General features: G+C 45.1%; 1 protein-coding gene across 2 annotated transcripts in view; it reads left to right on the top strand.

The window, feature by feature from the left end:
- The window catches only part of LOC309565812 (ribosomal protein S6 kinase alpha-4-like), a 91,222-nt gene that overhangs the window by 39,812 nt on the left and 37,659 nt on the right, over positions 1 to 13,751 (top strand). For both annotated transcript variants that reach the window (XM_082270817.1, XM_082270818.1), the window contains exons 10-11: positions 2,823 to 2,939; positions 3,104 to 3,237. In XM_082270817.1, coding sequence (XP_082126943.1) covers positions 2,823 to 2,939; positions 3,104 to 3,237 — 251 coding nt within the window. The remainder of the gene's footprint in view (positions 1 to 2,822; positions 2,940 to 3,103; positions 3,238 to 13,751) is intronic.

Raw genomic sequence — 13,751 nt, forward strand, 5'->3', positions numbered from 1 at the left:
CTTGATGGCTTATTTTAGGCCTGGTTCACATGTATGCAGGTTGGCGCCCACATTTGCACAGGCATAGCAGACCATTTATTCGAATGGTCTGCTATGCCTGCATTTTCCTCAGAAAAAAGGTGCGTGCAGAATTAAAAAAACGCAGTGGCCTTGAAATCCATCCTGCTTTTGCACCATGCAACTTACCTGCAGTTTTTGCACACGCAAACTGTGTTTTTAAATGCTGGGCCCAAGTATATAAAAACACAGAAAGCTTGCCAGTGCAGGAACTGCAGGTAAGTCGCATGGTACAAAAGCAGGATGGATTTCAAGGCCACTGCATTTTTTTAAATGTTGCATGCACCTTTTATCGGCGGAAAACGAGGGCATAGCAGCCCATTCAAATCAGTGGGCTGCTATGCCTCTGCAAATGTGGGCCGCCAACTCGCATACATTTGAACCAGGCCTAAAGCAGTAGTGATGTAATTTACAAATTAAAAACACTGGTCCCCCTGCAGGTTTAACCACTTCTGGATAGGAAGGATTTGCCCCTTAATGACCAGGCCCTTTTTTGCGATTCGGCACTGCGTTACTTTAACTGACAATTGTGCGGTCGTGCGATGCTGTACCTAAATAAAATTGATGTCATTATTTTCCCACAACTATAGCTTTCTTTTGGTGGTATTTGATCATAATAAAATAGTAGTAAATTTGATATTTTTAATTTAACATCCTCCTCCCTTTAAAATATGCATTAAATTATTATTATTTGCATTTATATAGCGCCAACAAATTCTGTAGCACTTTACAATATTCAATTACAAGCAAGTGGGTCCTGAAAAATAACTGTATTCAGAAGTGGGTCTCGGTCCAAAAAAGTTTGGGAAGCCCAGGTCTAGGCCATCTTTATGTAGAGCAACAATTTAATTTTTTCAGATCCTCAGAAAGTTCTTTGCCATGAGGTGCCATGTTGAACTTCCAGTGACCAGTATTAGAGAGTAAGAGCGATAATACCAAATTTAATACACCTGCTGCCCATCCACACCTGAGACATTATAACACTAACGAGTCATATGACACCACAGAGGAAAAATGGCTAATTGGGCCCAATTTGGACGGTTTTACTTAGGGGTGTACTCACTTTTTTTTGCCAGCGGTTTAGACACTAATGGCTGTATTGCATTATTTTAAGGGGACAGCAAATTTACACTGTTATACAAGCTGTACACTCACTACTTTACATTGTAGCAAAGTGTAATTTCTTCAGTGTTGTCACATGAAATATAATAAAATATTTACAAAAAATGTGAGGGGTGTACTCACTTATGTGAGATACTGTATATCTCTGGGTTTAATTACAGTCCGATTGTGTTTGTATTGTATTTGCAAAATAGGTATGCTGTTATGGAGATACTTTAACCTCCTTGGCGGTATTCCAGAGTGTGGCTCGGGGTGGAATTTCAGTGCCATTAGCGGTAACCCAGAGCCACACTTGGGTGTTGGATCCTGGAAGAGTTTACTTACCTTGTCCTCAGGATCCCGAGATGTATTCCAGCAGCATACGGCCGCCGTATCTTCCGCCTGATGCTCTGTGCCCCGGCTTCCGTCTACTGCGAGCGTCGTGTCGCGTCGCAGGGGGCTGGAACCGGCGGCAAATTCAAATAGTCAAACATACTGATATATTGTAATCCTATTGGATTACATGACTAAAAAAAATAAATTGACATTAGTTTGCCCCCCAGTGCCCTTGCCTGCAGTTTTACTGTGTGTATATACAGTATATACACTTATTGTTTTTATATATATATATATATATATATATACATACGTGTGTGTGTGTGTATATATGTGTGTATATATATATATATATATATATATATATAAAATATATGTATACTTATATATATATATATATATATATATATAAAATATATGTATAGGTGTATGTATATATATATATATATATATATATATATATATTATGTAAATAGTTGGTTTGGGGTGCTCATCCTTAAGAATTACATGCAAAATAATGGTACAGCCAGGGAGGTTAAGTTAGGGGTGAGGGTGGGGGGAAAAAAAAGGCAAATATAAAAAATATATATTATAGTATATACAATTGCAACTTAAGTCATATTGTAATTGAATGTTATTAAAAATTACCTTTCCTTTTCAATCTGCAGCTCTGTAATTTTCTGTAAAATGCAATGCAATATGGCAACCTGGAGGTGTTCTGTTCCCCCCCCCCCCCCCAAACATAATTTCCTGTTTGTGTGATTGGCTCACTGATTTTCCCAGAAGTCTACACTAAGATACAAGTCAGATTTCGGGCATCTCCTGCAACGAAAACATTTAATTTTTGTGAGATACTCCCAATAGAATATCGCGTCTAAAGGGATGCAGACTCTGCACATTTCCGCATTAGAGCCCTGTAGGTGCAGTAGCTGATTTATAATCATGAAACCACTCCCCATTAGATATACTTTCCACATGGACACAAAAACAATGATTTATTGAGAATAACAAAAGGTATGAATCTGCAACATAGTTTGTTAAAACCCCTGCAATTTACATAGTTAACCCAGAGGGGGGTGTTTAGTTAATTATTATTATACACGATTTATATAGCACCAACAGTTTGCGCAGCGCTTTACAATGTGAGGGAAGACAATACAGTTACAATACAATTCAAAACAAGAGGAACTAGAGGGCCCTTAATCTTTAAAACCTCAGAATAACTACCCTAAATAGCGTATACTATCTGTTTTTCAGCAAAGAAAAAAGTTGTTTTCTGTCAGCACAACTGTTTGCTCCATCTCCTAACTTTGCTTTGTATATTTTAGGGTTACTCTTTTGTAGCTCCGTCTGTTCTGTTTGGTGTAAATGCAGCAATGACAGACATGCCTGCCCCATCTGCTGACAAGCCTGCAAGCCCCACGCTATCGCTGAGTGCTATGAAGGTAAATGTATACAATGTATATGCAGTACATTCAATTACTTGAATTATTTTGTTATTGATTGGAATTAACATTCTTTCACCCCCCCTCCCCCTCTTTCCCCCTCTTACTGTGAAAGTGCCCTTTATTGTTCTTGTAAGACTTAATAATTCTGTTTTCACCCCCAGGACTCTCCATTCTTCCAGCAGTATGAAATGGATCTGCAGGAGCCAGCTCTGGGGTCTGGGAGTTTCTCTGTGTGCAGGAAATGTCGCCATCGCCAGAGCAAGAAGGAATATGCTGTGAAAATCCTTAGCAAGAGGTGAGCATTGCTGCTTGCCTTATATAAAAGTATAAATTGCGCAATCTTTGTCACTTTCGAGGTGTTTTTTATTTATATGTGATGACTTCTAGAGGTGCCTTTTAGAAAAGGTTCAGAGCTGCCTTTTGGAGGGTTGCCAACCTCCCGCAACTTTGTTTACTGACAGAACGTGGAAAATTTACGGACAGAGCACATTTTTTACTGACAACCTAGAAAAATGACAGAACTACTATTTGAAATTAAAACAATTGATATTTAAACTGTATAAACACAATCTGTAAACACTGACACTACCCATAACAGGTAATTGGCCTGGTTTACATTTAAAAAGTCAAGCAGTCAACACAGCATGACAGATTATCCAGCACCCTGCTAGGATACAGTTGAAAAACAAGTTCTGTTATGCATGCCAAAGAGAGCAATGGACATGACCAGATTGTGTCTAATAGAGAGAGTGGCCTAAAAGAGGATGATTAACCACCACGCAGATATATTGTGGCAGACCGGCCCTCCTGTGCGAAATCACGTACCTGTACGTGATTTCTTGCACAGGGTCTGTGGCACGCGCGCTTACCACCGGCGACCCGCTCCCGCTGTGATTGGACATGATTTCCGTCAGGACCCACCGATCGTTCACAGGAGAGGCAGTTGCCTATGTAAAGAAGGCAGACCGCCGTTCTGTCAAAAAGGAAGATGGAGATCTTGTGTTTCTGCAAAAAAAATTGGATCTCTGTCTTCCTCCAGTTAAGCCACCCCCACACAGTTAGAAAGCACTCCCTAGGAGCACACTTAACCCTTTGATTGCCCCTGATGTTAACCCCTTCCTTGCCAGTGTCATTAGTACAGTGACGGTGTATTTTTTTAGCACTAGCACTGATCACTGTATTAGTGTCACTGGTCCCCAAAAAAGTGTCAGGAGGTGTCCAATTTGTCCACCGCAATGTCGCAAAATCACTGATCGCTGCCACTGCTAGTAAAATAAATAAAAATTCCATAAAAATATCCTATAGTTTGTAGACGCTATAACTTTAGAGCAAACCAATCAATATACACTTATTGGGATATTTTTTTATCAAAAATATGTAGCAGAATACATATTGGCCTAAATTGATGAAGAAATTTGATTTTTTTACATTTTTTTATTGGATGTGTTATATAGCAGAAAGTAAAAAATATACTGTAAATATATATATATATATATTTTTTTTTTTTTTTCAAATTTGTCGATATTTTTTTGTTTATATAGCAAAAAATAAAAACAGAGGTGATCAAATACCACCAATAGAAAGCTCTATTTGTGAGGGAAAAAAGGACATCAATTTTAGTTGGGTACAGCATCACAAGTCCGTGCAATTGTCAGTTAAAATAACGCAGTGCCGTATCACCAAAAATTGCCTGGTCATCAAGGGGGGTAAACCTTATGAGGATGAAGTGGTTAAACAGAACCGCTCCCTAGCCACCTACCTCTAAATGAACATAGCAGTTGCTTGGGTGACTATACATTGCCATGGCCTCGATGCTTACTTTCATAGTGTGGCAGGGCAATTTTAACTCGACGTATCGTATCGACGTATCGAGTTTCAGAGGCAGCATCACCTGTCAAACTTGCCTGCTGAGCTTAATGGGCTGCGCAGAGGCCAAATGCTTGACTTATGATTGTGACACAGTATTTCAATGCAAAATTTCCATTCAGCCGGGAAAAAAACATATTTAGGAGGCAGCAGTATCACCTCCTCCACTAACAGTGGGAGGCTCTTAAAGGGGCATTAAAAAGTACAGAGTGCAGGTTTCAGGGGTGCACTGCATACAGAGTGCAGGGTTCAGGGGTGCTCTACCTACAGAGTGCAGGGTTCAGGGGTGCTCTGCCTACAGAGTTCAGGGGTGCTCTGCCTACAAAATGCAGGGTTTAGGGGTGCGCTGCGTTCAGAGTACAAGAGTGCCCCCTTTTCCCCCAAATCACCCCCTCCCCCAATACAGTGCTCTACTCCTACCACCAAATCTTCTCCTTGACAATACCTAATAGGAAATTCAGTTGCAGAAGAGCAGTATAGGTTACTCAGGAGGAGAGTGTAGTATAGCTGTGGGGCACACTTCAGGAGCTGTTGCCACCAGAAAAGCACTTGGTTCCAACTAACTGTCTATGCAGAAAGGCGGCAGGCGGAGCACAGTTGTGATCACTCCGTAGCCAGAACTAGAGAAGCAGGATTGGCAAATGTGGCCACCTGCTCCTTTCATCACCGGCTCCAGCCTGCTTCTATTTAAAAGTAATCCCAACTGGCTCCAAACTCTGCCTGGATAAGTGGCTTCTGGTGCTGCATCAAGCTGTCAAGGGATCCTTTCTTACACTAACCTGCCTGAAATAAAGGACTGATTTTTACTAACATAAAATTTCTCTAATGGACATTTTCTGACAGCTGTAAAAATCACTGATTTTTACAAACTGTCAGTAAATTTACTGCCAGTATGGACATCTGTAAAACAGCTCATGAAATTTGTAAAGCTGTTTTCACTGTGTCCATTTTAGCAAAACTATGATAACCATAAGGGGGAGCTTATGGCTGGGTTAAATGAGTGGAATGGGGACATTCTAAATGTTAGCTCAGGCAGCAAAGAATGTAGGTGCATTTTTTCCATGACAATAGTTTGTATAACTTTGGTGAAGTTTACCTTGAGATAAATCATTCAGCTAAAATATATAAATATACATTATACAGTATTTACTTGTTTTTAACAATAACTAAGCCTGATTTACAAACTATTTTAACTAGGGTTTTTCAGGGCCATCTGTGGTTGGAGTGTGTAACAAGTATTAGACTGTTACATTATTTAAAGCTGAACTCCAAGGGGATTGGAAAGCCACTTTTATATCATGTTAAAATAAATAAATATATATTTTAATCGTACAGTACAGGACACAGAACTTGTATTCATAGACCATGGGTTATATATAACTACCTTAAAATGATTGGACACTGACGAAAAATCTGCTAGGGCTTCCCCTAGAACATCTTCAACCCACTCCAGTTTTTTGCTAGTAACCTTAAGTAATGGACCCGTTCTCCCCTGGAGGAGTATTTGTCTTTTTAGCACCTTCCTGCAGCTGCCTCCTGGCCCCTTAACAGGTTCTAAATGCCAGGAGGCAGCAGGTAGTATTCTGATCATGTGACTGCTGTGATTGGCATGCACAGTGGTCACATGATCAGAAAGCTCCAAATCGCAAGTATGCTCGCTTGTACTAGGAGTTCGCTCTAAGCACAGCAACATGTTTACAAAGGAATGCATATATGAGGCCGTTTGGCCTTTAAGCCCACCCACTGAGAGACCACATATATCTGCCACATCAGCAACCATTTTGATCTTTGATGTTTCCTTTCTAGATCTGATTGCTTATTTGCCCTGAACTATCTAGCAGGTTCCAGGTCAGTTACTCTTGGTGTGTACCTTGGGGACTGTACCTGGACTCCTCTGTATGTGGTCGGCCTGTAATATTTACTTTGTGCGCACGTAATACGTAGTGTAACGTGTGGAGTAGGTAGCAGGGTGCTGTACAAGTCCAGGGCTGTGGTCTATATCTATGGTTCCCAGACCCTATAGACCACTTTGACTGAATGCTTCTTACAATGAGCAAAGCTTGGACCTCAAGTAGGCCCAGCATCGTGGATAAGGTAAGACAATGGTTTCCCTGTATGTTGGGCACCGATTTGGCTTTTAATATCATAATCCAAAGTGCACAGCAAAATATGCTATTTTACAGCTAGATGATTTGGGAGGATCCTGCCATTTCACTTCCTTTTGAGTATATTCCCCCTTTTAAGGATTCTGTTGCTAGGTGTTTTGAAGCCCTCTTAAAGGCCATATTTGCTCTTGCAGGCCCAGCCTTCAGCCTGCAATTGCTGCCATGTCTGTTGCAAGACTATTGCTGTTTGGACAAAACAAATTAACAGTGACCAGGAACCTGTTTTGAGGACAATTACAGCTGATGCCCTCAGCATTAGAGAATGTAAATTGCCAAGCCTCTGGAATGTCCTTTATCTCTGTGCATATGCACAGGATTTTGTGGCTAAAAGCTTGGTCTACTGGACCTGCTTGTAAAACATGTCTTCTCTGCTTGCCTTTTGATGGTGAGCACCAATTTGGAGAATTACTTGATAAATTATTGACCATAACCTAGCCTAAAGTAACCTATGCTTTATCCATTCTCTTACAGAAACCTCTTGCCTCACAACATTTTTCACATGATCTCTAAGTTATACTAGGTGTGGGTTCCTCCTTAGCTGATGCGAACTTCTTTGCCCACCCTTTAGCTTATTGTTTAGGTACATCCCATGGTCTATGAATACAAATCCTTTGCCCTATACTGTACGATTAAGATAGTAAAAATTTTGATTTACATGTAAGTTCCTTTTCTTGGAACACAGTACAGGACACAGACCTCTCCCCTCTGTGTCTTCAATTACTCCTTATTGTTGCTAAAACCCAGGAGTTTTACAGGGTGAGCAGGTTTAACTGAGTATGCTCTAAGGGCCGTAGAAAGTGTTTGCCAGTGTCTAATCGCCTAAAGATAGCTGCATATACAGTAATTGATAGTTTATGAATACAAGTTTTGTACTATACTGGTTAAAATGTCACCCAACAATATCTGGATGAAGAAGGTTTCTTCGGAAATGGGCAGTTCCTGTGGGGATTCGGCCATTTTCTACCTTAAAAAGACCCTCAATGCACCCCATAGAGCATAATTTTGTGTTTAAAGATCCAGTAGATAAAGGCTATCTTTGCCCTGGCAGACCCTGCCATTTCAACCTGCTGTTGTTATGTATGGCAGTCTATCAGATCTGTCCATAGTCAGCTGACACGATTGCTGTCTGCTTTACACTACTACATAGGCAGATTCTCAAATTTACACACATTCCTGCATTCCCCCCGCTGCCAACGTCCCCCCCTTGCCAACGTTTGCCAAATGTCAGTGGCAGAGAAAGGGTTAAATGCTGGTCAGCTCAACACCCAGAAAGAAACATAAATGTCGAAGGTGATCATCTATTTGGTCAAGGAGATCACTGGGGGTAAGTGTACTGTCTTCCACCTAGAAGAAAAGACTGGCTTTCTCTTACGTCCTCCGACAGTCGCCGCCTCTTCATATTCGTCACTAATGGGGTTATTGACCTTTGCTCCGTAGGAGTAGCTAGGCAACAGAATATATTAATATCAAAGCTTTTAGCATATCCCACCCCCAGGGGGTGGTCCCCTCAGTCAATACCTCCCTGCTTCCTGCATTTCCAACTCAGTTTCTAATGCCTAGGTCAGGAGTAGGTTGGGCTGTTCCTGTGCTGGGGCTCTTAGTCTCAGCTTCTTTTCTCTTTTTTATTTTATTTGGAGTTTTTTCTCTTTCCTTTACCTAGCTGTTTATTTTCAGCGTTAGTTAGCTTCTTCTGATGAAGATGATCGTGCGGAGCTGGGTCTCAGTCTGGCCACCCTGGATCCCAGGGCTCAGGGCCAGGGGCTTCCCAGCCTGCCATCGAGCGTTCAGCTTTGGTTTTGCCCTGGCACATTGAACGACCCATCCCTGTTCGCTGCAGGGATGCTATCGGTGAGGTGGCTACCTCATTGGACGCCATTGCGGTTTCGCACCGCAGTTCCACTGCGTCACGGCTGCGACACTCCCTGTCCTCAGTGCAGCGGTTTGGTCGCTAGAGCAGGCTCCCCACGCCATCCGGACTGGTAAGTGTAACTCTATGTGGGGACTTGTCTATTTGGGTGTCAGTCTGGGACTGTGTGACCCTGCATGTCTGTGTGGCTGCTGTGCTCCCTGTCAGTTCCTGTGTGGACTTGCTGCCTGTGTGTGGGCTGTGAAGGGGGGGCTCTCCCGCTCTGCTGGGTGTTAGCATGAAGCAGTCAGATTTTGGGCATGCTGTGCGGCGATCGCTGCGGCGACCCGCCATTTTTTTGCGGCAAAAATCATGGTGGCCGGTCCTGTGTGGTAATGCACAGCGTTTTGGCGCCAAACGCCGCCATTTTGGCGGCGATCGATCAGGCCACATGTCGGCGCCATTTTCTATTTGCCCAAGGAATCCTCAGCCGAGCGGCCATGTTTGTGTAGCCTTGCATAGGCTTCATAGGGGCGGTCAGTCTTGCATCACTTCCTTTTGCTCTGGGACAGCGATCGGTGGCAGTAGCCTGTGTGATCTCTCCAGGTTTTTATCTTCCCTTTTTTCCTGTATTCCTTGCCCAGTTTCTTGTCCCTGTGGGGGTCGGTGTATTCAGTGGGTGCGGTGGGCTACACTCGCCGCAATCTTAAAGGGGCAGTACTCCTTTTTTCCTAACACTACTGGGGCATGGATTCTCAGGATTGCAAGTTTCCTCAGGCCTTGGTGGGGGACCAAGTGGCTGCTGCTTCCCCCGAGGGGGCTGATCTGGCTACTATTGTAGCAAATTTGGCTGCTCAAGTGCAGATGCTGGTGGCTGATCGATCCACAAAACGGCCCAGGGTGTCTATTTCCTCTGATTTAGAGGGCGATGGGGCTGCTATGGCTGGAGTGCCCTTCTCAGGGTCTCACACATCCCTTGACCTTGTGGGGTCTGAGGGGCAGGCTGAGGTGGAAGGGGTTGATAATTCTCCCCCTGGCTCGTCTGAAGAGCTTGCACTCATGGATGAGTTGGTTGCTTCTATCAAGCAGACGCTGCATTTGCAGGATGAACCATGTCCTCCTGTTTTGATGTCCTCTTATGGGACGCAAAGGAAACGCAAAACATTGCAGGTTTTTCCTTGCTCTACGGAATTTCAGCGCGCGGTTGATGAGCAATGGCGCAATTTCAAAAAGCCTTTTGCTGTGCCAAGTAGGTTCAAGCTGCGTTATCCTTTTACACCCGCCACTGATGAGCGTTGGTGTGTGCCGCCTCAGGTGGATCACGCGGTGGCGATTTTGAATAAATCAACTGCGATCCCTGCTGAGGATACCCCGGTGTTCCGGGACCTGACGGACAGGAGATTGGAATCTCTGGCCCGTCATTCTTATACGGTTGCTGGTTCTATGCTGAAGCCTATTTTTGCTTCCATTATGGCAGCCCAGGCTATTGCGGATTGGACGCAGGTGCTCAGGCGCACCCTGGTGGCTGACTCTGCCCCGCCGACAACTTTGGCTATGGTGGATCAGATTCATCAGGGTGTCATGTATTTGTGTGATGCGGACTTAGATATGGTCCCTTTGGCTGCGCGTCTTTCTAGTGTGGCGGTCTTGAACCGTCGCCTGATATGGCTGAAATGTTGGTCTGTTGACCAATCTTCCCGCAAGACTTTAGCTAATTTGCCCTACGCGGGATCTCGCCTTTTTGGCGAATCTTTGGATACTCTGATAAAGGGTATTTCTGGGGGTAAGAGCACTCTCTTACCCCAATCTCACAAGAATAGGTTTGTTCGTGGTAAGAAGAATGCCTCGTTTAGGCCCTCTCAGGGGTCCTTTCGTGCCTTTCGGTCGCACTATAAGGGCAAGCCCTTCAAGGGCCAAGGCTCCCAGAAGAAGCCGTGGACGGGTAAGCAGAAGTCCGGCCAGTCCGGGTCCGCTGCCCATAACAATGCGGCCTGAAGGGACGCCCTCACCCGGTTCTGGGGTGGGGGGACGTTTGCTCGGTTTTCTTCAACCCTGGCTGGACCGCATTCGGGACAGATGGGTTCAGGAAATCGTTCGATCTGGATACAAGATGCAGATTTTTCCCCTCAAACCTTCAGCTGACTCCGGAGCGCTTGCAGGATCTGCACCTGGCGGTGCGGGCCCAGGGAGTGGTGGTTCCGGTGCCTCATCGGGACAGATTTCGGGGGTTCTATTCCAATCTGTTCACTGTGCCCAGAAAGGAGGGCAAGGTACGTCCGATTCTGGACTTAAAAGCTCTGAACCGCTTTGTGCGGGTTCGCAAGTTCCGCATGGAATCCCTGCGATCAGTGGTGGCTGCCCTGGTTCCGGGGGAATTCATGGCCTCCTTCGACTTGAAGGATGCATACCTTCACATCCCCATTTTCGAGGGTCACCAGAGGTACCTTCGATTTGCCATTGCGGAGGATCATTATCAATTCGTGGCGTTGCCCTTTGGTCTCGCTTCGGCTCCGCGGGTTTTCACCAAGGTGCTTGCGCCGGTTCTGGCCTTATTGAGGGCCCAGGGCATTTCTGTCCTGGGGTATCTGGACGATATCCTGATTCGGTCCGCGACCAGTCAGGGCCTGGTGAACGACCTGTCCATCACGATGCAGACTCTGCAGGAATTCGGTTGGACGATAAATTTTCCAAAGTCAACGTTGTGCCCGTCGGTTCGTCTTCCCTACCTAGGGATGATTCTGGACTCTGTTCAAGCAAAGGTCTTCCTGCCGGAAGACAAGCTTCGGTGGCTTCAGTGCGAAGTCAGGTCCCTCAAGGACAATCAGTGCTCGTCCCTCCGGACGTGTATGAGGTGTCTGGGATTGATGGTTTCGGCCTTTGAGGCGATTCCCTTCGCCCAGTTTCACACACGGGAGCTTCAGGCGGAGGTCCTGGCCAAGTGGGACGGGCGTCCGCAATCTCTGGATCTGCGGCTGTCGTTGAGCCGTCTCACCCGCAGGGGTCTTTTGTGGTGGCTCCAGTCCCCGGCGGTGTCGGGGGGCAAGTCCTTTTGTCCTTTGTCGTGGACGGTGATCACCACGGATGCCAGCCTGTCGGGCTGGGGTGGTGTTCTGGGCGCCCAGGGACAGCTTGGTCGGAGGAGGAATCCTCCCTTCCGATCAACATTCTGGAATTACGAATATTTTAGGTTTTTACCCCTAGGTTACTTGTTCTTTCCTTGGTTGTTGCTCCTGTTGAGCACGTTTTCCTGTTGCCCAGTTGGTTCTCTTACTTTGGTAAGGTTCCTTTCTCTGATGTGGGTACTGCGTTGCTTTAGGCGCGGCTGCTTTTTTCCCACCCCTCATGTCTACACTGCTATGGGACGTCCCCATTAGTGACGAATATGAAGAGGCGGCGACTGTCGGAGGACGTAAGAGAAAACGGAATTTTTGTAAAATCTTACCTGTAAAATTCCTTTCTCTGAGTCCTCCGACAGTCGCCGCCCCCGCCCCTCTTTTGGGGTTTGTTTATGTACTCTACTGCTATGCTACTGAAACTGAGTTGGAAATGCAGGAAGCAGGGAGGTATTGACTGAGGGGACCACCCCCTGGGGGTGGGATATGCTAAAAGCTTTGATATTAATATATTCTGTTGCCTAGCTACTCCTACGGAGCAAAGGTCAATAACCCCATTAGTGACGAATATGAAGAGGCGGCGACTGTCGGAGGACTCAGAGAAAGGAATTTTACAGGTAAGATTTTACAAAAATTCCGTTTTTTCTAGTCCCTCCCAATCTTTCAGTGATAAGTCTAAGACAGAAACTTACTTTTGCAAGAAGACATGGCCTTTCAAACCAGTCAAAACTGGAGCCAAAGTCTCTGCACAGTAATGGGGTTCCACCACTTCTCAAAGTGTTGGGATCTTGGCTGATCCTAAAAGATCTCAGAAGCCTGGGCCCTGAGTGTTGTTTCCCGGAGCTACAAACTGGAGTTTCACACTTTACCACCCGTATGCCTAATGCGCTCCAACGGACCTCCATCCCCATCACAGCATCTGGCTCTGCTTTCAATTGTCCAACAGCTTACAAGCCAGGAGGCTATTAGCCCAATACCGATATCAGTTTATCAACTTTCCCTTTGGCCTCTACATAGCTCCGGGGTCACCATGGTGCTTTCCTTAGTTCTAGCTTGTCTCTGTCCTTAGAGGATCCACATTGTGGGGTACCTGTACAATCTCCTTTCAAAGGATCTGTGCTCCCTGAGCCAATACCCAACAGAGAGTATGGGTTCTGCAGATCTGTGGTTTCATCCCTTTACAGAAATCATTGCTGGACCCATCTCATGGACTGGAGTACCTGGGTCTGACTGTGGACACAAAATTGTCCAGAAGCTTCCAGAACAGAAATTCTTTCTGTTCATTTGCATGCCAGGATCATCTGGATTTAGAGGAACTCCTCAATTAATGCATGCACAAGTCTCTTCAGTCTAATGTTAGCCTCCTTGGAGGGCAGTCCCATATTCCCAGTTTCATTCTAGACCGCTCCAAGTCAACTTTCTGGCCACATGGGATAAATGGACCGCCAGTTGAGTCTGAACCCCAAAACCAGACTGTCCCTGATGTGGCAGATTTCCAGTTCGGCACTGGAATTAGGGAAACCCTTACCTTTGCATTCAGAGACGGTCCTCTCGATCGATTACAACCTGTTGGGCTAAGTAGCAGTCCTGAACACCTGCAGGAGATTTAGTTGTTCAAATCAACATTCTGAAACACAGCAATTTATTTATCCATACTGCGCTCCTCTGTTGTGAGGAAACTGAGCAAGAATGCAGTTTTACAGTGCTACAACGGTGGCCTACATCAGTAATCAAGGAGGCACCAGAAGTCACCCTGCTCTAAGGGAAGCAGACTGTATCCTCTCTTGGACATAACTTCATGTTTTAGCCCTGTCCACCT

The sequence above is a fragment of the Pelophylax lessonae genome (genome assembly GCF_965119305.1).
Source record: "Pelophylax lessonae genome assembly, chromosome: 10".
Taxonomy (NCBI): Eukaryota; Metazoa; Chordata; class Amphibia; order Anura; family Ranidae; genus Pelophylax; species Pelophylax lessonae.